At 31.2% G+C, this 27472-nt stretch overlaps 1 protein-coding gene across 3 annotated transcripts; it reads right to left on the bottom strand.

The window, feature by feature from the left end:
• Positions 1 to 319: 319 nt before the first annotated feature.
• Positions 320 to 26171, bottom strand: LOC128201038 (uncharacterized). 3 transcript variants are annotated; one of them, XM_052896510.1, is made up of 7 exons: positions 26019 to 26171; positions 23864 to 24472; positions 23407 to 23467; positions 22994 to 23130; positions 19123 to 19195; positions 18330 to 18522; positions 320 to 12056 (listed from the first exon to the last, which is right to left on the bottom strand). In XM_052896510.1, exons 1-6 carry the CDS (start codon positions 26032 to 26034, stop codon positions 18360 to 18362), a joined length of 1059 nt encoding a protein of 352 aa, XP_052752470.1. In that variant the 5' UTR covers positions 26035 to 26171; the 3' UTR covers positions 320 to 12056; positions 18330 to 18359. The 3 variants fall into 3 exon arrangements, with proteins under 3 accessions (XP_052752470.1, XP_052752468.1, XP_052752469.1); XM_052896508.1 differs by having other exon boundaries at positions 18350 to 18522; XM_052896509.1 differs by lacking the exon at positions 320 to 12056 and having other exon boundaries at positions 14143 to 18522.
• Positions 26172 to 27472: the final 1301 nt, after the last annotated feature.

The following is a 27472-nucleotide window of genomic DNA, read 5'->3' as shown; positions in this document are numbered from 1 at the left end:
TACCACTTACCATCAGATGGGCCGTCAGCTTGTTTGCCATTCTAAGTTACATAAAAAAAGTTAAAGAAAACTCACTTGGTTTATCTGTAGCAGCATATATTCGTGATATTTTAAATACTTTGTTATCTTAAGGGTAACGAAGTACTTAAAAGGTAAGGGTGTAATTCTTTCCACAAATCCCTACACGTACTTTTTTTAATTAATTAAACCTAACTTTAAATTATGTCAGTCAGTCGTGAAAAAAAAAACACAGATCATAGACTTAATCTATGATTAAAAGTGACATGACTGTTATCGTTAATAAAAATAAACAATTAAAGAGGATTTTAATTTATTTAATGATAGTAACCCAGATGTGCCTTTGCTTTCAAAACATAATAACTAGTAATTACAAAACACTACAATGAGTTCTTTAAACTAACCTAACTAATTATAGGTAAATATATACACCAGATAAGTATTTATGTAGGTACACATAGTTTGTTTCAATAGGTATTAATGAAAATGTAGACAAAAATTGGGTAATTGATTGTATAATTTCAACAGACTTGGATACGTTTTCATTAAGTTCTTTTGAAACAAATGCACACCAAATCTCATATAAAAATATAAGAAAACTAAAAAAAAAACAATCGTTTTATAGAATGTTATGAGATTTCATATGATATCTCAAATTAAGCAAAGTTTTTTAAGGCCACATATCATTAAATATACTGTTCTGTCTGACTGAAGATTCTGTCTTACTGTAGATATATTAAATAGGTAATTTATTATTATCTTTTACTAAAACTACAGAACGCGGAGACATATTGACGCAATCGAATTGAGATCAAATCGAAATCATATATTATAGACGTCAAATGGACGTTACCTTATTTATACCTTTTATTCAACGTCTGTTCCATATGGTTTCGATTTTTTTCCTTATTCTATTACGTCAAGTTATCCTTACAGTTAATAGCACATTATAGATTTTGATAAAGGTGTTACTTTACGATAGTCCATATTACTGGATAATTGATATTAAGAAAACAAAAACAAAAACCAGCAGTACGCATACTAATGTGTAGTGGAATTAAACAAAAGTATTTTAATCAACTAATCAAATTATTATTAGATTTGTTAATCGTATTTTTTATTGTACTGTAGTTTTAGGAACTTGAATTAAATAATTACCCATTTAACATTACCTCCGTGTATTCTCACCGTTTTACTCTGAGTAATCCTTTCATACTTAGCCACGAATTAAACACTGGACTATTAATTAAAAATAATAATAATGGGTATGTGAATAATAGTTCGTCGGTTTTTTTAATATACTAGTATAAAACCTTAAATTACAGATATAATGCAAAGATAGCGCCTGACCTATCTACATATACGCAGCAAAAGAGCTGTGAAAAGAAAAATGTAATAAGAATTTTATTGAAATCGTAAATTGTGTTACTGTATCTCAAAAACCAACTTTTCAGGATGCATATTTACATAAAATAACAGATATCACTTAGTCTAACACTACAAAATTCACAGTTAATATACAAGAAGCCTAAGTTAGATTGTGCGCTGAAATCCATGCAAATCTTTACTAATATTACTATTTAGTATTTTTTTTAAAAGTTTCCCGTTTCTTCGTACGTAAGTTTCGTGCCTTACAAATTGTAATTACCTGTAGTGTGTTAGAGTTTGATCATCTGTAAACTGCAGGTAATAATAAATAAATAAATTTAGATAGTGTTTAGCGCAAAGATAACCACCCGTTGTGTAGCAAGAACTGTTCTTTAAACATGAACATGCAAAAAATGAGTGGAAGTAAAATAAACATTTAATAACAAATTCGCTTTTAAAACAAATCTGTAACGGCATAAAACAGTATTTGATGTTATTAAAATAATACAGTATCCACAGTAAAATAATTCGGGACGCAAGAATGCTATGAACTATTTAGAATACCATATTTTTATTTTTGTATATATTTTTGATTTTTATATAATACATATGTAATAAATAATATATAGATATGAACGCCTACAAACACCAACTGTGTTAGTTGGTATGTACACTAACACCAATATCAAAGTGTATTCACTTGGTTAAGTTGTAAGCGAACCCCGTGCGAATCCGGGGCGGGTCGTGACCCGCACAATGTAGAAACTGATGTAGTGTCATAATCACTATCACTTCATAATACAAAACAAAGTCCTCCGCCGCGTCTATCTGCCTGTATGTTGGCGATGATCTCCAAAACTACTAAATACATTTTCATACGATTTTTATTTGTGTACACAGTGATTCCTCGATACGGTTTTGTGTAAATTAGTTAAAATATAAGGATGATTATCTTATGAATAAAGTGTTTTTGATGACCCATCATCGAAAACACTGCCTGTTCCATTTGAGATAAAACAATGTATGATAGGATTCTATCTCTATTATAGATCTACGTAAAAAGTCCGGGATGACATATGTTTATCTTTTGAAGACATATATATATATATATATATATTTGTTTTTACCCATTCATTAATAACCGCTATAAAGCGCGCTTATCTAAATCGACTACAGGTAAATTAGATCAAGTTCTTGCGTCACCTCGCTACATGGTAGGTACGCAATGACCTACCATGTACGCGGATTTCTACCGCGACTTCAAATTCCCCACGATCAAGCAATTCATAAAATAGTGTCGACACTACTTCGTTGCCAAAATTTGACAACCCTCCTCTCCTTCTTTCGCAAAATTTCGACACGCACACAAGCACACTCGCAAAAAGGACACCTTCCCTGCCGGCGGAGACGACGCCCCCATCACGCCGTTCCTGCAGCGTCAGATACGTATCTTAGCACATCTCGTCCACACCTCCCCCCTTAAATATAACCGACCTTCAATTCCTCGACAGGGTTCGTAGTACGGCAACCTAATCTAGGATCTGAATCGCTCTGATGACCTTGGGCATACGCCATAACCCATCGGTAACAGTTGACACTTTGTCGCTCCCCTCTTGCGGTCTTGGAATGCCTTCCACACACGTATCTATTCTGCAAAGGAATTGTTAGTAATGCGGACTACCAGTCGCATTGCTAAAAATATACCATGTCAAGTCGACCTCCACGTGGTACCCCCTGTAAACCATTGTGTAGAATTCCTGGTGTATTCATTACGATGGCCTAACTGGCCTGCCTTTTCATTTCATCTATCATCAATTACTGGTGCCCCGACAGCGTATACCGTTAGAGCATGCGGGGTTACCATTACATTAAAAAAAGTACGCATTCTATGAAGCTGTATAAGTCATCAGCGGATAACACATTTAAAGGCTCGCGCCGTAACTCTGCCAACCGGATATGATATATATTAAATGGTGTAGTGTAAAAGGTAATTACAATTATTTAATTTGATAAGGACAAAGTTTTCATTTAAATAGTTTCGAAAGCTCCACATAATTTGTATTCATTTTTTAAATACAAAAATTGCTAAAGAAAGCTTTCTGTATAATATAGATACATGCCCTCGCTTTTTTTGACCCCAATAAAGAGAAACACTTCTACTATACTACATACATCATATTGTTATATCTTAAACGGATTAGACAGCTTGATCGATGAACGCTCTCAGGCGGTTTAATGTTTTCCGACATTTTTAACAATCATCGTTATATTTCAATCAATTTCTACAAATCCTAACCAAATACATAATTAAATCTACCTAAGGAATTCCTCCATTGATAAATGAATATAGCATAAAAATTCGTTGAGTAGTTTTTAAGATTATCGCGAATATACAGACAGACGCGGGGGGGATTTTAGTTTTATAAGTAATTTTCTTTTTTTATTTATTTTCACCATAAAAACCAAATTCACAACTAAATGAAATATCATTATTGTTATTTTTTTTTTAATATTCTTTTTTTATAATTATGATAATTTCATTAACAGATTTTCAAACCTTGAATTAAAAAAAGTATTGTATTGGAAAACCACGAAAATTAATTACATTATGTGCTTACTGGATCGATTATATTGGATCCTTGAGAAAACCGTTGCACTTGCCTTTGTATGAATGTGTAGTATTTTTTTTTTTATTTATTAAACGCGTATATTATAGTTTATACTGATTTTTTTATTTCAGCTAGTTTTATTATAATCTCACCTGATCTTAATTGACGATGAGATCTAAAATGTTACACGCACACTCAAATGAAGCCTATACACTCTAGCATTATAAAACCCCATCTTCATTCGGCGTGTTTGTTTTTAGATCACGCCGGAAGAGAATTCCACTCCTTGATTGTTCGTATAAGAAACGACGAAATCAACACTACCAAGCACTTAGTTTTATCGTTCAATAGGTAGAATGTCAACCGTATAAGGATGAAAAAATCCCTGCGCCTCATTGATAGGATACTAGGTACAATACCAATAAACAAACCATCATACGGCGAATAACGAAACTATGGAACTTCTTAATAATAAGTGCCTCATCTTCTATGAATCTTTTTGCACGTCGATCAATAGAGCCCAGAGTATTAAACTGATATTGAGCAGATCCATACCACAACTGAGGAAAATACTCCATGCAAGACCGGACTTTTGCTTGGTAAAGTGTTAAAAGTTGTCCAGACGTGAAGTGACAGAGGGCATTTGGTAATGCTTGTTGACGCACCAAGCATTATCAAACGCTCGCTGGATATCCAAGGTGAGCATAACGGCTATGCCTTAACTTTAACGTTATCACTAATTTTTTAAGGCATTTGACAGTGCATCTTCGGTGCCTCGCTTTGGAATAGCTTGGAGCTTGGAAAAGCTATATGGATTTGGCTGCAAGGAGCCTTTGTTTATAAAATACTAAAGCAGTTAACTTTTCCCATAAGAGGAAGGGGACCTTTAAATAAGTATAACAGTTATTACCAGCCTTTGGGATAATTTTAATGAATGCTTTCTTCCAAATTAAAGGAAAATAGCTTACAAAAAGATATTAATTGAATACGGCCAACAAAGATGTCTCGATGGATTTCATGTGTTTTTTGGTAGATGTCCACTGTAAACCCGTCCGTTCGGGCTACTTTCTTAGGTTTTATAACTATCAGTGTTTTATAATATAATTCGTATTTTGTGAATGAAGTTTTTTTATTCAACAACTATGGGAAACAAGCAGACATGTAACCTCCATGCGGTGCCATTATTGAGGACTAAGGTGTAAATTCACTGTCATATCCCATCCTTCAAACCGAAACACAGCCATGCGAACACAACTGTTTCACGGTCGAAATACGAATGGGACAGACGTATGCAAGCAAATAACTTTTAAACAAAGTCTCTCTACTTATTTGTTTATTTGTGATTGGTTTACTTTTTATTAATGAATTTATTCCTTTATCTTATTGCATTATTTGAGTGTCATTAGATGAATCGTCTATTAGGAAGAATGTATCAGCTAGGAGTGACAGACTCATTAGATGATTCCATTTTCATCTGTAAGCAGGTTTACACGTATGTTTTTCGCACTTCTCTTCGAGATCCTATAGCTTCTTTCTCACATTATTTATTTTTCTTCTCCTATACAGAACTTTTCCAATTATGGTTACTAGCTTTTACACAAGACTTTGTCCGCATGACTGAGATATATTCACTAACCAGGAGAAAAAATAGCCTATAACATCTCCAGGGTCCTATCTATCTCTATACCAAGATTCTGCAATTACGTGAAAGCGAAACAAATAAATTCACTTTCGCAATATTAATATTATTTGAGGTCAGCAATTGTTCTTTAATATTATTCTGTTTTATTTTGCAGATGATGGGGATGATGAGGATGTATACAATAAGCTATTAGAGTTCAGCCTTTAATTTTTCTATTATCTTTCTGGTTTTGTTTTGAGTTTGAGGTTTCTAAGTCTTGGTGTTTTTGAATATTTGAGATTGCATTTGGATTTATATTTTTTGCTGTTTGTTGGACTTTCACGGTTTCCTGGAACATGGTCGAATTTGCATTTGCTATACTGTAAGTACGTGTTGAGGTGGAGTTAGCGTATCAGTTTAATAATTTCTGTGTAAACCAATAGCAAAAGTCATCAGTATATGATCAAAGAGAGAGCAAAGTATTGGATTCCCATGCCAGTCTGTAATCTGAGAAGGTGGACGGAGCAAGTTATAATATCAATGATGCTGGGTTAGTGTTACCCTTGTCAATAAACATATAATGTTGACTGTGTATCTTCATGTAATACTTTCATGTTTAGTCGGAAGATAATATATATAAGACGAAAGTCTTTAACATCATCTGTATCGCATCCAACGACTAATGGCGTTAATGTTTCCAATAATAATAAAGTTTGATGTATCTATAGAACAATAATTGTTAGCACCTAGATAATGGAATCTTCAATATTAAAAGTCTTGTCCAAATAGACGTCAATAAACGCAAAACGGCAATATCTTATTTTTATGGCGACTACATTTTGAATTGTCTACTCCGGGTTTTCAATTATTTCGATTTCAGGATTTAAAACTGCAACAACAGATCTAACTAGTTGACCATTATTTGTGAGAAGTTTTCAAACGACTCTGTTTTTCCAATAATTTTTAGACGGTCCTGTGTTGGGTGGGCGTCATGCGCTCTATCTGTGTCGTTGTGCTTAGCAATACTAATATTATAAATATAGCGGCAATATTAATAATATAGCGGCATTTCTAGCTGCTTGCTTTTTGCACTCTTCCTATGTGGTCGTTTTGAATTGCAGCTCATGGTAACTTTTTATTTTGGTGACTCGATTTAAACCTATACTTATTAATGTTGACACTATTTATGACCTGCTTTATTACGTCATCGCCGTTTTGACGTGGATCTACAGATTTCAAGAATATTTCAAAGTTTGGTCTGGCAGTGAAAACTGCGTAACTACGCGGCCGCTTATACTTTTTTCGTTTGAGGAAATGGGTGGTCTGATTTATTTATCATGGGAGCATACCATCTAAGGCTTACGTTATCCTTGGACTTAATAGTTTTAATTCCAAGCTTAAGCAGGCTATATATAGGGCAAAATAATGTTTTAAATAGAACCGATCTTGGGGTACCTTGGCACTGGTATCTACAAGGTCTGACGAGCAATCGCCGATGACAACTCTTATTGATCGTCCTTTGCAAAAGTTACGTAATCAGGTTCTCGGAAATTGAGAAAGAAGAAAGCGTTTCAATAAAAATGGTTATGCCAAACCTTGTCAAATGCAGTGAGAGAATTGTTAATTCCCTTTACTACCTACCCCTAAGTAGTAATGGGAATTAACAATCCCATTGCTAGCAATATACCCTATTAGGTCGACTTCCATGCAGTTCTTCCTGGAAAATATTGGGATTGATTTATTGTCATAATAGGCCAACTAACCTGCTTCATCGCCACCTATTATCCCTCACTGATGTCCTGGCAATGTATATCGTTAACGTAGACGGAGTTGCCATTCCATTATCATTTACTAAAAAAAATAAACCCTGTCAAATGCCTTAGAAACGTACAGAGATACAGCGAGAGCCTCATCGTGTCTCTCAATTGCTTCTCCCCAAAGGTGAACTCTAGAACACTAAAAGATCTTCTGGTCACACTTTTAAACATTGCGGATTTTTTACAAAGACATTCATGTCAAAATCTTTAATAATCGATTTATATATAAGTTATCAAATTGTGTGAAACACGGCCACATCAACTAATATTGTAAAAAGCAATCTTTGTAATGTAAAAAAAGGCCAGGTTCGACATAAATTGGAAAAAGCAGTACGATTTTGCTTTTTACAAATTAGATGTTAAGAATTAGCGGTGCTCGAGTTAAATAAAAAGAAGCCATCTAAGGATGGGTATCTAATTTAATGAGATTGTTCTTTATTCATTTATTCTTTAGCACATGTATGTGTACAAGGCGGACTTCATACTAAAAGTATTTATTGATTTATATTTATTTGCATTCTCCCCCAATCAACCTTAAGGAAGTGTCGGAATACACGAATACGGTACTAGTAATAATTGATATACATATAAAGTAAAAATTAAATATATAAACAAATAAATATATATATATATATATATATATATAAATTATTACTATTAAACACTAGAACGCACTTTCGCTTGACATAAGTTCTACTCTAAGCAAACTAGCTTTTAAACGTAAATTGTGCTCCTATTTCTAAAAAAAATCTTTCCCTTTAAACTTAATTGTGCTGGTTACTGTTTAAATCATAGATTGTTATTTGCTCTTCCATTACAGTTAATTGTTTAATATAGTAGTATTTTATGTATTTATTTATGTATGTATTTATTATACGTACATATTTATTTAATATATTGTGTATGTTTATATTAGTCTAATAATAAGTTTATAATATATGAATATATCAAGTATTGCTTTATTTTTCCTCTTTAATAATGCACCGCATACTTATTTCTCGGTCTGCCCAATGGTTGACTGGTAGAAAACACCATCCAATGTTAAGTCCGCCAAATGTACGTAGAATTTTACTGTGCATTAAAGTTTAAATCAATAAATAAAATATAAACAACAAATATACTTACACATATATAAGATATACTTCACACGAAGCTGAGAATAATAATTGGTACTTACTGTTCGGATAAAGCATTGAAGTAAGTATAAACTTTTCTTTTTTTGAAAGACGGTTGTCGGGAGTCTCTTAATAGAATCAGGGAACACGTTCCAGAGCCGTGAAGAGTTTAAGATAATTTTAAAAGAAACTAGTACGATAAGAGTAGATAGAGAGTTGGAGAGTATCGCAGGAACTTAGGGTACGGTCGATAGCTTGAAAAAGATACTGGAAACTGCTGCTTAAGTACCTGGGAGACTACAGGTTTCGAAAAAGATTAAAAAGGGTACAGAGAGTCCTAATATTTCTGCGTTGACGAATGGTAAATCATTTGAGCTAAGACCAATAGAAAAATATTATATAAGGTTAAAGATAAAGCGTGTGGCTTGGTTGACGAGACGGTCCAGCTTTTTTAAAAGATTTCATTGTGATCAGGATAACATGCATCAGCATAATCAATAATAAGAAAAATTAGGGCATGAACAAGACTAATTTTTGTAGCGGTAGGCAAAAAGTTCTTAAAGCGGCATAAGATGCGCAGAGTAGCAACAACTGAGCGGCTCACCTCCGCAACTTGATGTGACCAGCTGAGTGTTGAATCTATGTAAAGGCCAAGATCTTTAACGCTAGTTTTCAAGTGTATATCTAAATTATATATGATTGTCCCTATTTGTTAACATTCAGTTAAACTAGTTGTTTAAAACTGCCAATCAAAATTGTCTGACACTTAGAAGGGTTAACAACTAATTCATATTTTGACGACCATACCAGAATGTTATTTAGATCAATATTAATATTCGCTACAGCTTGATTGAGATCATCTACAGTAGTTTGAGTATATGTCTGAAGATCATCTGCTTTAAAATGGTAATGGCAGCCAAGAACAAGAGAAAGAAGATTAATAAAACAAAACTGTAAAAGTTAATACACATCATGTAGCTTCTCTTATATATTATTATAGAAATACAGATTAATCGCATAAATATTGAAAGGAGGCTAACCTCAAAATAGTAATTTATGTAATTTATCAGAACAGCACTTCGATAGCCCTTCATCCACAGGTAATTACTAATAAATAAATTTAGCAATTAATAAATACTATAAGATCGCTTCGCTTTATTACGATTACTTTCTAATGGCTAGATGCGTTAAATGTACTTTTTTCTAACAAACAGCACACCTAAAGATTAAAAAGCACTCTGCAGTGGCAACTATAATTTTTATTGCTCGCTAATAATTTTTAATCCCAAGTGCAAAAATTTCCTTACGTCGTAAACATACCATTTAAACGCTAATATAATGCATATATAATATGAATAGAACCAGTTTAAGACAAATGTGAATAGACTATTTTTGGGCCCGCGAGCTGCATCTCAGACCATATCATCGCTTTTTATCAGGTGAGATCGTGATCAATAGAGGGACCTTATAATAGTAAAAAAAGTCATGACACATTTCGATTCGCTCACACAGAGTCTTTGTTCTTTTCTATATCATTACTCACACATAGCACCACTTTCGAACCAGCCGTATAAAGAAAATAAGAGAAAAAAATCTCAACACTTCAGTTTAACAACGGCTCCCATTTTCAACATTTTTACTGCGTTATTTCAACTCTTTTTTAAACTGGCATTTATTTGGATACATAGATAAAAATAACATCTTGCTTTTTAATACTTAAAGTAATAAACAAGCTGATGGCTGATGTGCAGTGATAACCGTCGCTTATAAAATAATAAATATAATAAAAATATATAGTCACCTATAAATACACAAATGATAAACAAAATTATCTGTAGATACGCTTTCGTTGCTATAGCTTAACATACAACATTTGTTATCTTATTCTATTTCAAAGTGATTCTCTCTGTATAGATGTATTAACTATTTTTCTAGGCAATTTCTAATATATAATTAATAATATATCTAAGTGTACAAAATCTTATGTATTATATTAATACAATACAATACAGTATACTAATATATTAAATGGGCAAGTGGTTATCTTAAATTATAAAATAATCTACCCAAATAACTGAAAAGTATAAATAAGATTTACACAAAGTCCAAACGAAGGCACCACCAACGTATGTAAACATTTTCAATCCATAACCAAAAACCTGTATTTTATTATAACATCCACTTTTCCATAATACCGATGTCCATTTCCCCTATTTTTAATTACTGGTTCTATTTACTTGGCTTGTTCGCTTTGTTTTTGTCAGAAATAAGCTACATCACCTGGCTGACTTCTGTATTATTGTAGTTTCTAAGAAATATGCTATTTTACATAAAGCAACTATGTATAAAAACGTTTCAAGTATAAAAATTCATGTAACAAGCAACGATTTAAAGAATTTTGTGGTATACAAAAATAGTTAATGCTGTACTTATAATAATAATATATAGCAAAACATCCATAGATTAATAAATAAACAATGTGCAAGCATTGACAGAAAAATAAGAGTTATATACTCGGTATGTACTTTTCTTCATCTGGCTGGTATATGAATTGCATGCAAAAGTTTATTTCATTTGATTAAATTTGATATTTACTAAGTCTTTTTTATATTGCTTTTTAATATTGCATTCAAATGGAAATGTTTAAAGTATGTCATCTTCATCATCATATCAGCTGTTTGCCGTTCACAACTGAACATAGGCCTCCCCCATAGACTGCCATAAAGAACGGCCCTGTACCTCCTGCATCCATTAACAACCTGCAATGTATTTGAGGTCGTCACTCTATCTAGTGGAGGGTCACCCTACACTGTTTACCCGTATGGAGTCGTCACTCAAAAGCCTTCCTTTTCCAAAACATGTAATTAAGTGAAAAATGCTAGATCCTATTTTTCTAATTTAAGTTTTATTCATATGTAAAAATAATTAATTACAACTTATTTATACTCCCACCAAATTTATTAGGTGTATGACATACTTGTCTATCTCGCTGTAACAAGTATGTTATGTTTTCTTTATTCTTCTTTTATATTACTAATCTATAAATTTTATAATCGAATACAAAACTAGAAAAGAATTATTACACTATAACATTCATAACATGATTCTTTCACTTTTTAGATGCTTTTGGTAATACATCAATATCTTCTCCTATCAATGTTATAATGCGAAAGTTTGTAAGCATGGATGCTGGAATACTCTTTCACCCAAAAACTATTGAATGGATTTGAACAAAGTTTAGCACACAATTAGTTTATATCATGACTTAGAACATGTTAGAATACTGTATGCACATAACGATTCAGGCAGCCAAAGCCGCGCGATACAGCTAGTTGTTAAAGATTGCAGGATCGTGAAATCCATTAATTCGCATTTAGTAATAGCACATACTAGTATATCATGTGGTTTGTATTACGACGATGCCAGAATTTTAATAAATATCGCAGTATTCGCACTCACGCTCGCTGGCTGCGAACATGATGGGCGACGATTCGTGGGCGCAGTATGCCTGCAATGGTATAAAGGTGTGACTTCACTTATCTCGAGATGGGCTAAGGGAAATTCATTTCGCTTTAGCTTGCATACAACTTATGTGAGCTAAGCACAGCTATGCAAATTAGATTAGGTTATTAGTGTGAACTAGATGTGTAATAGTTTACCAAAACTATTATGGTAAAAAGAAAACCATTGAGAATTAAATATAAAATAGCTCTGATGCAACTCTATTAATAAATTAGAATTTTATTACAAAAAATAACACTAGTTATTATAAATTGAAAAGTAAAATACCAAACCGATCTTGATGAAATTTATGTACGACCAATCTGAAAGTATAAATCTTACAGATAAAAAAAATATCCAATTCCGTATACAAATGTCGGAGTTCAGAAGTAATGAACATAAAAAAAACAACTGACATCCTCCACCTTTTTTGAAGTCGGTTGAAAATTTACTTTTTATAGATCCTTAGAACAAACAATTCATTGTAAAATAAAATTTTAATTTTAAATATAGAGAATGGTGTTTCTGTGTTGACTGCATTGTCGTGAGTGACTCCGAGGCAGTGTCTTGTAGTTAAAGTGAATTGAAATACATTAAAAAATAAATAAACAAACTTCAAAAAAGATGATAGAAAAACAAATAACTAAATATAAATTGATTACCTATTATAAACTAATACGTACTAATTAAAAAAGTATATGTGCTACATACTGATTTGTTTGAAGTCGTAATCCTCTTTTGAAGTTGGTGTAAAAAATCGCAGCAGCTGTGCGCACTAAGCTAAACAAAGTTCGAATCGTACAGGTATAAGTGTAGTCTTAACTTCAGTCTCTTGTTATATTATAGATTTATATTATACTAGCTTTTCAACCACTGCATCGTACGCGTGGATTTCAGAAGTAGGTATAAATAGTAAAGAAGTACAAATGAGTCAACTTCTAGATGGAGGATCAAGATGAAACTATGTCATTAACTAGATTTTAAGTTAGACTATTAGAAATACAACTGTAAAAATCGCATCCAAATTGGTGTAGTAGTTTTTACGTTGTGCCGGGACAAAATATACTAACATAACAGCATACAAAATTTCTAAAAATATTGTTTTAGCATCTATTGGTCTTATAAAGACATCCCATGTTATTTTTTTTTTAAATATCTTCCAAGTACCTACCAGACATCGTCTAGTTACAATTTGATTATATTAGTAAGACTTTACACCGACTCGACACCTTAGATCTGGAGGGAAAAGTATTGTTAATAATGGGATCTAACAGCGCCATAACAATATACCCTAAAAGTTAGACTTTCACGCGAATCCCCCTTGAAAACTTTCGTGGTTAATTTTGAAATCGTCGCAATGAACTGAGTTACTTTTATCGAACCTAAAATCTCTCATGGTGCACTGCAAGTGTATACCGATAACATAAACGGGATTACCATTCCATCGTCATCCATTAAAAATAAAACACCTTAATTCTGTATACAAAAATAACCTAACTAATACTTCTGTATAATGAGTCCGTAACATGAACCTATATATGATCATAACCTTCTTAACTCCTGAAAAAATATAATCGCCCAGCTTAAAATAATATATATAAAATATATAATACATATAAAATTCATTAAATACTTAATAGTATTAGAGCTTGAAATCTAATAATTTTAGAAATTAAGCTATTTCGCTCAAATTGGTACTAAAACCATAGACAAAACAGTAAAATTTTTAAAAGTTTGTAATAAGACCCTGGATACCGACAAAAAAGGGAAGACTTGAGAAAAGGTACGTAGATTTTATTCTACAAAAAATAACCGACTTCAATCGTAAAAATCCGTAATTAAATTTAACTTCGTAAAAATTAAACTACTGAACGGATTTTGATCAAATTTCTATGGTACCAATGTGAAAGTATATCCTTTCAGATAGAAAAGAACTTTCCATATTGGTTTATATTTATTTATTAGACTGGTTAGTGACGTTCATACATTAAAAAAAAAGATGATAACCTCTTCCTTTTTTGAAGTCAGTTGCAAAAGGATTGAAAGGAAACGAGTTAAATCTTTGTTCAATAATAGGATAGTATAGACATATAACAATTAAATATCATTTTAATGGAAAGAAAATATATTAAATGACAGTCTTCGTAATTTATTTAATAAACTACTAACACGTGTATAAAATTTTCAAAATATCTTGTTCTAATTAACAAACAAAAATTGACGTCTAATCTCAAGTAATGAAAAGATATATATTTATGCAATAAAAGGACACTGGTGGAAATACGTATAGAAGCATATTATGAATCGTCTGATATAGATTTTGAAGAAACTGGCATAGATAAAAAAAATCTATAAGGCCAATTTGTATCAAAGGCAGTTTTTTTTCTTACTTTAATAATTTACACATTTAAAAAATATAAATAGAATTGTTAATTCTATTTATATTTTTTAATAGGCATTATTAGTTTTACAGATTATTTAAACAGAATTGCTAGCAGTTTAAGAGTAGAAACCATGTAATGCCACGGCAAGAACACAATGTCACGGACGGCAAAGACTAGAACGTATACTTTACACAGTTTCTGTGTTCTTAAACCTACCTATCTACTACATCATTATATAAAAATATTTAAATAAATAGCCCTCCCTTATCGTCATATTTATCCTGGTTAACTGCTTTATCATTTTAAATATTCATATACATAGAATCACAAAAAAAAAGACTGGATTTATAGTCTCGTACAAAAATTAATATTAACCATAATTAAAAACAAGTTATTAAAACGGACATACATGCCAGAATCATAAAAGTGAACCATAAGGTATTAATTTTGGGTCAGTAAAATTGATTAAAAAATTTAGAACATTCTAATGATTTTGATTCAAACCGCTTTAACTAAATATCGACATTTGCAAAACGGTGTCCACAGAGTGTCTGGAGCCCGTAAGTCCGATGAAAATCAGCTCTTAAGTGACCTCACAGTTTAAAAACTCACATATTATTTTATTTTATTGTATATTATATTAAATTTATCTATTAAATATTACTATTTCATCTCGGTTTCTATTACATTCTTGTTACTGCAAGTCTTTTTTGCATGGGATAAGTATTTATAAATTATACTTATACCCAAAATATAAAAACTTATTTTTTCGCATTAAATACAATATTTGAAAATTTATATAGACATTGAGAAATTTGACAGCAAAGTTATTGGTTAGTTGCATAAATTATTGCTTAGTTGGAATAAGTGAATGCACAAATTCATTGTATATGTTTTTTTTATAAATAGAAGGTTTGTTTTCTTTCTAATTTCTCAACGACATACCATTTATATGCAGAAACAATATTATATATTAAAAAAAGATCACTCCTTGTCGCTTAAAATGGGATATATTACACTGCCACATATATAGAATTAAATAAATATGATTCACATTAAATGTGATCTCATTGGGTTATGCCTAAATTACAGATTAATTAATTAATTAATTATATTTTTCTAATAGTGAAAGTATATCATTAGCTCAGTATATTGAATATTATTCAACATATTAGATACTGCAATATACCCATAAAACATAAGAGCAAGCACTTTTCGTAAATATACACCAGACAGTTGTTCTTGTTTTCTTGTGTTTTAGTGTATACTGCCTGTGTTGGACACACAGGCAGTATACACTATTTATAAATTGCTAGTAAGTTCTCTACATCTACTCATTTACATATAAAATTGCAATTTGGTATGTAAAGTGCTACTTTAGCTATTTATCATAGTGTCACTGAAACTCAAATTTCCATTAAAACCATAACATTAGTCAGTTCTAAACTGTCAGAAATTAATAATAGTAAAAATAAAACATCAACGACTAATTATTTCATCAATATGTTATACATATTTACATAACCATCATGCCAAATGCTCCGTTTTAAACTGATCTCTTTCACTTCCTCCACAGTCATCAAGCTATTCATACAAGAGCGGTGGTAACAAGTACTTTTAATTCGGCTCTTCATCAGCCTATTTGGTTGAGATATTTCATCCTAAGGCGACCACTAACGACTTCTCTATTCATGCTCGATCTCTTTTATAATTCATTTCATTAATATAATTCTTTCATCCATCCTCTCTAAATAACCAAACCAACACAACCATCAATCAATATATTATATATTTTATATAAAAGATAATATCGACTACCCTGTACGTAATAGAAGCATCGCTGGGGATTTATCACAGAATACTACTCAAATAAAATTATTACACAAATAGTAATGCACTTACAGGAACATTAAACCATTCTATTCTAATCTAAAAATTACAGTAACCACCAATATCACTTTAGCTTTATGTGCACGCACGTATCACGGATTCTACCCGACTGATTGAACACAAATAATGTAAAATACAATGTATTTAGGTGTGTATTTGTAAATGACAAATATGTATTTGTTATGCAAAACTCAGGTATATACGATACAAAATCGCGTGAAAGCGATAATATCCTTACGACTTGAGTGAATATAATAATCACACTAAATATAGAGTATATGTGATTTATTTCTCGTCATGCAACTTTTTCATCCGTCCATGCGTCTGTCACAACGTTACGTAGAATTAACAAAAAAAAAAATTACATTATAACATATCCTATGTTATTTTAAAACCAATCAGAAAACATGGAAAAGTTCCCCTTATGTACGTAGTTCGCGACACGATAATCATAAATAATTAGTTTATAAAGCTATCTGTAAATATCACGGATAAAGGAAAACAACGTTTCTGACTAAAATTTTTTAAGAAATAAACTCAGTTATACAATTTAATTTTAAACCATATTATAGCTCAAAGAAATTCTTAATTACAATAGTAATTGTTAGCAGTTTATTTCATGTAAGAAACAATATGGCTGCGTACATTTAAATAATAATCTCAGACTCTCATGTACGTGTATGTATGTGTACATATTGATGTAATGATATGTATACATCTATAAACACACATACAGTATACGGATCACTCATATATATTTTTATCTAAAAAAATTATATACATGTAAGGAACTCTCAACGAGTGAGTTGAATTAAAGTTTTATTTATCGTATTCCCAAAAAACCGATAACCAAAATGAACTGAACGAATTTTTTCATACATCTCTTTGTAAACAATGACGGTCATCATTCATAGATATTTTTCCATCTGACAAACAACAAACAATCTGACAAACCTCAATCTCAATCTAAATCCTCAATTTACGTCTAACATTTAAATAGTTTAAATTAAATTAACATTTTTAAATAGCATCTCCTACACACTATTTCAGTTATTATACATTTAACGAGGTAGATAATAGTGAATATTGTCTTTCATTTCTAAATATCAGATCAGTCCATAAATTCGTGCGCATTTTTTGGTAAATTTTTAAATTATATATAAATACACACACACATTTTAACATTTTAATCAATTATACGAGAGCTGCCTTTTAAATTGTATCATTTGAAATATCTATTTCACGGTATGTCATTTAGGATCTTCGAGGATTAGCTGCCGCACGACTTCGACATTCTTTTGCGACATGGCGGTTTTTGGATGACCTTCACGTGGCTTGTCACTGATATTAGAGTGTCCACGTTAAAATTCTAAATACCAGCGATCTACAGTCCTAAGACATGGGCCATGCATCACTAAACACAGAAGCGATCTCCTCAAAGCACTGAAGTCGCGATAATTCCCTTTGAAAGTTGTAGAAAATTATGGCATGCAAATTTTCCTTAGATATTTTCATTTTTACAACTGACAAAGGTGACACCTTTGAATAGACGATACAATAAAACAATTCGACCAATCTGAAAACATTATTTTGTTTTCGAAATCTAAATTTAAAAATATGAAAATGCCATATTTTTTTTTTTATAATCGTGGGAGGTTGGCAAACGTCACGACTTAAAAGGCAGCCCTTGTAAACGGGTGATTATTATTAAATAAGAATTATTAATTCTTATTTATTATATAAATTAATTAAGCCTTCATTAATGAATAACATTAGTAAATAAACATTTTAAATTACAAAATGAAAGCTGTCAAGTAGCTTCTTAATCTAATCTTAACCATTAATAGATTTATTTTTAAAATCAGTCTTTTTTGCTAAAAATACAAAATGTCTATTACTTGTCATAATAGACAAATTTAAACAACAGTCGCAAAGCAAACGCTCAGCACAATGTCATATATCAAAAGATAGAAACATTGTATAGTATGTATAAAAATAATGCTTACAAATATTTTTATTATCACACCTGTGTACATTCAGGCACTCGTATCACTATTGCTGTAGGTGTCCGGACCCGATAGCATGACTTTTAATACTGCGGTGAGCCAATTCTTCTTTTTTGATAACTTAGCTATATTCTCATCTAGCGCCTTTGTGGATTTTAGTAAAGCATCCCTTTTCGCCAGTTGTTGCTGATACCTGAAAAATAACAGCGCCAACAAATACTTCATAATTTGCATTATCACATCAATGTACATTCAAGTAACAAATTAGTCAAATACAAATACAAGACAGTACTATATTTTTAACATATATTATGAAGTCATTAACATATGTTATGAAGTTTTAGGGCAAATTGGCTGCGACACACGGACGGGCAAACAGGCACGAGAGTAATCCAATAAAGATTGCATTTTTTCCTTCTTAAGTATAGAACCTTAAGTATTGTTCTTATATTGAAAATATTTTGCTAATTTATTATTAAATTATTCTTATTATTTAATGTTTAGTTATAAAGCTGAAAATTAAATCATAGAAATCGAATTTGATAATAAAATTAACTAAACTATGTACTATTTCAATAGAATTTAATAAAAATATAATTAAAAATTGTTTAAATAATCACAGAAACTTTTAGTAACAAATCGAAACATCAAATAAATTAATCGATTTTTCATTTGTACTACTATCTGACAATATGCCTGTCTTATGCTCGGGTCGTTTATTCGTTTATGTACATTTCCATTAAATTTAATTGAAGCGAACCATATAATTAAAAACTGAATAATTTAAAAGTACCTTATTTTATAAACTTCACAACCGAGACATTCCTCTGGTGTAGGTTCATTATCAAACACTACGGTAGCAGGCACTGAAATTAAATGAACAATTTATACTCGTCAAGCTATATTATTAAAGATGCTACTAATAATAAATATACTATAAAAGATATGAATAAATTTTAGTTTCTTTTTAAGATACTTTAAATAGAAAACACTGACTAATCCAAGTAATAGAAAGTGGTAACCATCGTCTATAAATATGAACAGCACCACAAACACCTCAGAGTGCACTATGATGCCATTGGTACCTCTAAAGAGTTGCCATTGTTGAGGATTACAGTACGTTATGTCTGCGCACCCTGTATTGTCATTGCCATAGGGTGGGAATCCTTCACATAGAAACATAGCCATGTGAGCATACCTGCTTCATAGTAAAGACGTGGCAAGAACAGAGGAATACATGCAAGTGACTTTTAAGTATGCTATACTTGCTAATCCTTATTAATATTATAAATGTAAAAGTGAGTCCGTTTCTTCATTTGTTACCTGTTCGCAACTTTACGGCTTAACCAATTACTATAAAATTTGGTATACACATACTACATACTAAATAAATATGAAAGAGTTTATTTATTACAGCTTGGAGAGTGAATGGCTCAACCAATTTTTATTAAATTTGGCACCCACATTGTAGTTAAGATGGAGAATGATATACTCATAGCCTACGTTATATTCTAGTGACGCAAGCAAAATCATGATTAAAAACTAGTATCGAAATTTATTTTTTACAATCCACAAGGTCAAATGATGGATTTAGTATCGATACAATAAAACAACACTAAGAAATAATGAAAATTTGCTTACAAAATTTATAAATATATAAACTAAGTCCTTCTTTTGGAAGTAGTTTATAAATAAATGACGTATTGCGTATTTTAGGTAGTGTTTAAGTAATCAGATATAAAACAGTTTACTATATTGCCCATGAATGCAGCCGGGATGGCAGATTGTTGGTACAAACGTAAGCACAAAATACGCATCTTAAAACCAAACTAACAATACGATATGCAATACTCAATATTATAATATACTCTAACCGACTATATTTACTTAACACGTCAATATCCTTGTTTTCTTATCTCGCTCTGACATATATGTTATTATGTTTTTTCTCTTTTACATTGCCCATCCACATATATATTTTAAAATCAACAAGACGATTTTAAAAAATATATAAAAACTTGTTTTTACAAATGTTTTAAAGAAACTTATTAAGAATAAGTACAGCATTGAACAACATCTTAAGTTACAGTTAGGTACAAAAAAAAGTACCCCATACCCATCTGCCATAAACTAACACGGAAATAAACCGCAAAAAATTCAGGGTCTCACTACACAGGTACACTGATTTCCCTACTTTTGTTAGCTTGCTTTATGTCTTAACAATATACACGGGCATTTTGTGATCGGTTTTCAATAAATGCTTGTAAAAGGGCATTCATGTTCATTCTTGTCATCCTCTTCAAATGTTTTCATTAGATATTTGGGTTACGGGTATTCAGATTAATAATATAATTAGAACAGAAGTAGAATACATCACAAATGCTAAATCTTCTTATGATACTAATTTGCTAAAACATGAAGTCGTCAAAGAAATTAATGTGAAATACAATGATTGGCATAAAATATTCACTGATGGAGCAAAGTCTACGGGTGGGTTAGGCGCAGCGTTTTGTGATTTAAGTAAAAATCATTTCGGTTGCTTTAAAATCAATTGTAATATGTCTATTATGTCAGCGGAATTAATTGCAATTTTAGAAGCATTGATATATATCTCATCTATCATAAATGTTAAGAAATGTGTAATTTTATCAGATTGTAAGAGCGGATTACAACACTTAATTTATTGTGCATCTGGAAAAAGAGGAATTCCTATTGCTTACAAAATTTTAGAACTCATTCATAAATTAAACCTAAGCAAAATTGATCTAATACTGCAATGGATTCCAGCACACGTTGGTTTACGGGGCAATGAAGAAGCAGATCGTTTAGCTAAACTGGGCATAGAGAAAGGTAGGGAACATCAGTCATTACCACATTTTACTGATTATATATCTAAATTCAAAAATCAATGTCAAAAAGATTGGAAAGAATATTTTAACGAAATTTCAAAAGAAAAAGGCATTTGGTACAAAACTATTCAGGCTGAACCACCACATATTCCTTGGTTTTGTGGAATTAAAATCAATAGGTACTGTATTAAATTAGCTGTTCGTTTACGTTCTGGTCATTATCCATCAAAAAAATTTGCACATATGATGGGAAAGTCCTTGTCACCCCATTGTCAAACTTGTAGTACCATCGATGATGTGCATCATATTCTATTAGAGTGTCGTATTAACACGAAGGAAAGAGAAGAATTCATGCGCCACTTTAACTTAAATAAGTTGAATGTTGGTCTTATTCAAACTATGTTAGCTGAACTTAAACCAGAAATTTTTGAACATCTCTGTAAATTATCGATGCCCATTAATTCTTCTCTTTCCGCGTCTAGGGAAGGTAGATAAAGTTTTGTTGGAGAAATCAGTTCAGGGTACAATAGGACTGATATACCTGAAGAAGGTAAAAGCCCTTAAAATATTAAAAAAAAAAAAAAAAAAAAAAAAATGTAAAAGTGAATCCGTTTCTTCATTTGTTACCTGTTCGCAACCTTACAGCTTAACCAATTACTATAAAATTTGGTATACACATACTAAATAAATATGAAAGAGTTTATTTATTACAGCTTGGAGAATGAATAGCTCAACCAATTTTTATTAAATTTGGCACCCACATTGTATGAATGAATGAATGAGTATACTTTATTTGCATTATACAATATAGGAAATAAACAAGACAATTTACAAACATACCGATACAATTGTATAAGTACAGTAAAGCTTGTAGTTAAGATGGAGAATGATATACTCATAGCCTACGTTATATTCTAGTGACGCAAGCAAAATCGTGATTAAAAATTAGTATCGAAATTTATTTTTTACAATCCACAAGGTCAAATGATGGATTTAGTATCGATACAATAAAACAACACTAAAAAATAATGAAAATTTGCTTACAAAATTTATAAATATATAAACTAAGTCCTTCTTTTGGAAGTAGTTTATAAATAAATGACCATTGCGTATTTTAGGTAGTGTTTAAGTAATCAGATATAAAACAGTTTACTAACGCCGATCCATCGTATTGCCCATGAATGCAGCCGGGATGGCAGATTGTTGGTACAAACGTAAGCACAAAATACCCATCTCAAAACCAAACTAACAATACGATATGCAATACTCAATATTATAATATACTCTAACCGACTATATTTACTTAACACGTCAATATCCTTGTTTTCTTATCTCACTCTGACATATATGTTATTATGTTTTCTCTCTTTTACATTGCCCATCCACATATATACTTTAAAATCTAAGTTTAAAATGTCTATAGCTACAAGACGATTTTAAAAAATATATAAAAGCTTATTTTTACAAATGTTTTAAAGAAACTTATTAAGAATAAGTACAGCATTGGTACATCTTAAGTTGCAGTCAGGTACAAAAAAAAGTAGCCCATACCCATAGCCATAAACTAACAGGGAAATAAACCGCAAAAAATTCAGGGTCTCACTACACAGGTACACTGATTTCCCTACTTTTGTTAGCTTGCTTTATGTCTTAACAATACACACGGGCATTTTGTGATCGGTTTTCAATAAATGCTTGTAAAAGGGCTTAAGGCTGCTTACCTTCTACCAGAACGCAGCTTTAGAGATGATTTAGACGTAGTTAACATTAACATAAAGATAGTATAAGATAAAAGAATATAATAATAATACCTACCGCTTTCTGAACATTCCCGGCTCAGTTCAGAAATGGAAGATGACGGTGTGCTTGATGACTGGTACTCATCCTGAGGATGTTTTCCATTCACACTTGATTGCGGAATGTTCAATAAAGGTACTGGAGGAATGGCCCCACTGAAATGGCAAAGAAAAATAACAATTCATGATATTAATAATATAAGTTGCTAGTATATTATATATGAATTTTAAGTTCATATACATATATACTAGCAACCCAACCCAGACTCGGAAGATTAATATGAGATTCTCAAAATTTTATGATGTTTCGGCCCATGTTTCTTTGTTAAAAATATTCAGATTTACTGGTAAAACCATCCTTAAAATTGTATATGTGCGATTAAATACCTAAGGGGAAGGGGGTTAATAACATATATTTCGAATTTTATATACCTCGTATGTAAGTCTGGAGGTGAGTTGGCATATACAGGCTGTACAGTTTCACGCGGTGGGCCTGTAAATAAAATGTATTAATACTCTAAAAACTAAAAATAGTAATTTTAGTCATAATTGATTAACAACTATTTGAATTAAAATTATAATTAAGAGAAAAAAATTATGGTAAATGTTTTAAAATTCAAGTCGCTTCATAATAATAAAATTTTACACTATCAAACAGAAAAGACATTTTAAAATAAATACAAAAAGTATCTCTACATGTATTTAAAACAAAAAAGCAGTTACAAATTCAGAAATAACCATGATAGGAATTTTAAGGCTAATAACATAGTTGTATATAGTTTTAATATTAAACAATCCATTTTAATGTTTATTGTTTAAATGAAAGGGTTTACATTCACAATTCTCTTCAACAAACTGTAAACGAAGTAGATAAAAAAAAAACTCTTACCTCCTGGAATACATTGTGGTCGCACTATATTTATATCTTTTAAGTGGCTCAATGTATGAGGTGGCAAAATACCAGTCCTAAAAAAATTTTCTTTCTCAAATGTGGTAGCATGTACGAAAAAACATAGGAGTCTTTTGCATTTTCCATTTGCAAAGTCGCGACAAAACTTGTAGACCCCATTGAGTTGGTCTAAATCTAATTCGTGAGCATAAATACAAGCTTCTCCCCTTTTACAACATCCTCTTACAAAGTCTTTACACATAATTTTCTTTCTTTTATTTGGTTTTAACTCCATTGAATATTCTTTCATATGCCCATTTTCTGTTTTTTCCTCCGAATTTAACTCATATGAGTCATCCTCGACTTCAGTTTTGAAAGTAAAGTTAGTGGGACTGTCTGGTGGTGGGGAATATGGTGGTAACGGTGGCTGTATGTTTGCCTTATTGCCATTTTCTGTAGTTTTATTAGAAGAAGACTCAGCAGTGCCATTTGATGCAGATGCTATCTTATCCTCCTCAAACTTTGATTTTAAATACTTCTTCATGTGTTTAAAATTTGGTGATGGCTTAAATTTTATATACTTAGCATCTCCTGATGACTTTTCCGAACCTGAATTAAAATAAAACCAGATGAATTATGAATTAAACTCAGATGCCAAGGATAACATATATACATATCGTGGAGTCAATAAATGAACACAGTTAAGTGACTTTCTCAGGTCTTTATTGTAACTATGGGCTATTAAAATTTTTTTTCTTATCAGATATAATTGAGAATTGACTTGTATTAATTTAAATTTAATAGGTTGGTGTAGTTTTCTAAAAAAAAACATTCATAAATGTGTGAATTTGCCCTATAGATAAATGGTGTACCCTAATTACTAATGTCTGACCGAACTTTCCGTTTCGGTTTCGGCCAGAAATTTCATTCAAAATAAGAAGAAAATTCTTTCTCAGTACTTACTAAAACATATATAGCAAGCAAAGTATCCTAAACTTGAAAAATGTCTAAAATATGGATAAAACAAGAACAGAATAAAAATAATCCTGTAAGCAGCCCTCTATTAATAAGGGCGGATTCGACCAAATGAGAACAAATTTTATTCTTAAAGTGCTAGTTATTCGAGAATAAATTAATTTTACGTTTTACCGATTACAATTCTAAGATTAAGGAATCTTATGCTATCAAATGCGTGTGGTGATTTCTATACGTAGGTACAATTAAGTACTAGTAATCTTATATTATAGTGGGCCTCCACTAAACTTAACAGTAACTCTCTCTCATGTTGTAGACAATTTGAACCAGTTTCCGTTTATCTTCAGCCATTTTCTTACAAAATAAGTACAAAAATGTAGATACACTACGTGGTTGTCAGTTGCATTGACAAAATGTCACTTGATATGTGGTCCCGGGATAGAATAGGCCCCCACTTCCTTTACCGTGTGCGTCGTAAGAGGTGACTGAGAGAACTACATGCCTGAGGAATGTAAGCAGCAGTGTACCATATCAACCATTAATTGTTTATTATTGAACATAAGCCCCACCCTATTGGCCCTTACAAGGCTATTAGCTACAATTATTATTGTTAAAACTTGTATCATAGCAATGCAATTGAAATATTGAATTAATTGTATCTATTAGAAGGAAGTTGGAACTCAGGTCTACTACCCAAATTTTGGGTTGATAGAAGATACTCTACTTAAACACTTAAAAACTAATAAATACAACAAAATCTCAAACTTTCTAATCTGTCCACAAATTAAGACTAAAATAAGTTAGTTTTTTTATGATAAACATTGTTGTTTGCTAACAAACAAGAGACCAGATTATAATTTACTCTTTCCAAGCTACTAACATAAGATTTATAGAAGTTTGCCGTGCTTTAAAACATATGATAGCAAAGAACATACATATTATAAATTCTACATTAAAAAGTTATAGAAAGTGGAAGAAAATTTCGTGTGTGTTGTATAAATACAATCAATTCAAAATAAAATTTCGATCAGCATTTGTACAACCCAAAATTTTATACATAAGGTTTTGAACTTAAGTATTTATAGATAGCCCAACGCAAGTAATACACATACTGTTAAATATTCCTAGCCTAAAAATAAAAGCCTACAAAAACAAAAAAGTATATTAAAAATATACATACTTGTTTCCTTTGACATGTTAATTTTTACTCAAAGCACTATTCAAAAGTCTTCTTGTAACTCGGAATTAAGTCTGATAAATAAAACGTCGTAGATATATAAATGACCGTCATAGCAAACGTAAGCGACCATTACATGAAAGCGTCAAAGATAGTGATGGGATTCGAGTTGCTTTTCACTCGAGTGACTCGAGTAGTTTTTATATTACTTGCACTCGAGTTAAATTTTTGACGACTCGAGTTTCGAGTGACTCGAGTCGACTCGAATTACAAGTGACTCGAATTGACTCGTACCACTCGAGTGGTTTTTACCGAGCCGAGTGAGAAATTCAAATTGTGACAAGTTTACCCGCGGTAGCAGGAAACTTTTAAGAGAGAAAATTCTTCTTGATGCTTATCATACCGCATGCACTATAATTGTAGATATTCTACATTTAGTTGAACATACGGCTGCTACAACAGATTTATGGACTTCTGACAATAATAAAGCATACCTAACTATTACAATACTTAGTTGAGGTTTTATTTATGTTACTTTTAAAAATAGAACTTATTTATTTTTCTTGTTATGTCAATGAGTATTTTGTTTATTAGAGAAAAGTCATTATTTTTAAAAACATCTATCTAATATATATCTTTATTCAGTATCTTATATTTTTATTGTTTTATCCAACGAACCCTTCACACTTATAATTCAAAACTTTTTTCGCAAACTATTACTACTAGAGAGGTTACGGAGAAACATTCTTCTATCATTTTAGCAAGTGTGCTGAAGTCGATATTATCGAAGCCGTTTGGTAGGGGAAAAATTGATCAATCCATTTTTTTAAAGTAGTTATTACACCAATCTCAGTTAAATTTGTTACCTCATTAAAAATATACATAAATTGTGTAAGAACATAATAAAACTATTCATATTTCGATTTCATGAAAGTTCCTTGTTAGAATAAATTAAATTGAATTAGAACTTATTAGTAGTAGATTATAATATTTTAATTTGACTGATAGTTGATACAAGAGGTTTCTTGATTATGTATGACAGGTTTAGTTTGAAGGAAAAATCTATTTTTTACATTTTGTTTAGATTTTTTTTTTTTTTTTTGAGAAAATGAATACACATTTTCTATGTAAAATTAAAACTGTTTTATTCGTTTTAAAATTTTGGTCACTCGAGTTTTATATTCCAAGTGACTCGAGTCAATAAAAATCGCTCGAGTTTTATCTTCACTCGAGTGGCATTCGAGTGAGTAACTTATCAGTACCGAGTGACTCGAGTGAAAAAAAATCACTCGAGTCCCATCACTAGTCAAAGAGTATATACTCAAGGGGAAAGAGAACGCACTTCATTCAAGCTACGTAAACCGACTTGGTCAAAAATATCTGACCAATCTACACAAAAATCTTCATTTTCCTGTTATGTTGGCCAGTCTGATGTTCAAAATGGAAACAAAATGTTA

Source organism: Galleria mellonella, unplaced genomic scaffold (genome assembly GCF_026898425.1).
Source record: "Galleria mellonella isolate WM207_F2 unplaced genomic scaffold, CSIRO_AGI_GalMel_v1 utg33, whole genome shotgun sequence".
In the NCBI taxonomy this organism is placed as follows: Eukaryota; Metazoa; Arthropoda; class Insecta; order Lepidoptera; family Pyralidae; genus Galleria; species Galleria mellonella.
The sequence above is the reverse complement of the archived record's forward strand: the minus strand, read 5'-3'. Positions and strand labels throughout refer to the sequence as shown.

What these genes read in the sequence shown, in the direction of transcription:
- LOC128201038 (XM_052896510.1), bottom strand. An exon ending in ACCACAATGTATTCCAGGAG is followed by an intron (nt 23,468 to 23,863) that starts GTAAGAGTTTTT and finishes TTTTATTTACAG; the next exon opens with GCCCACCGCGTGAAACTGTA. An exon ending in CCGGGAATGTTCAGAAAGCG is followed by an intron (nt 19,196 to 22,993) that starts GTAGGTATTATT and finishes ATTTAATTTCAG; the next exon opens with TGCCTGCTACCGTAGTGTTT.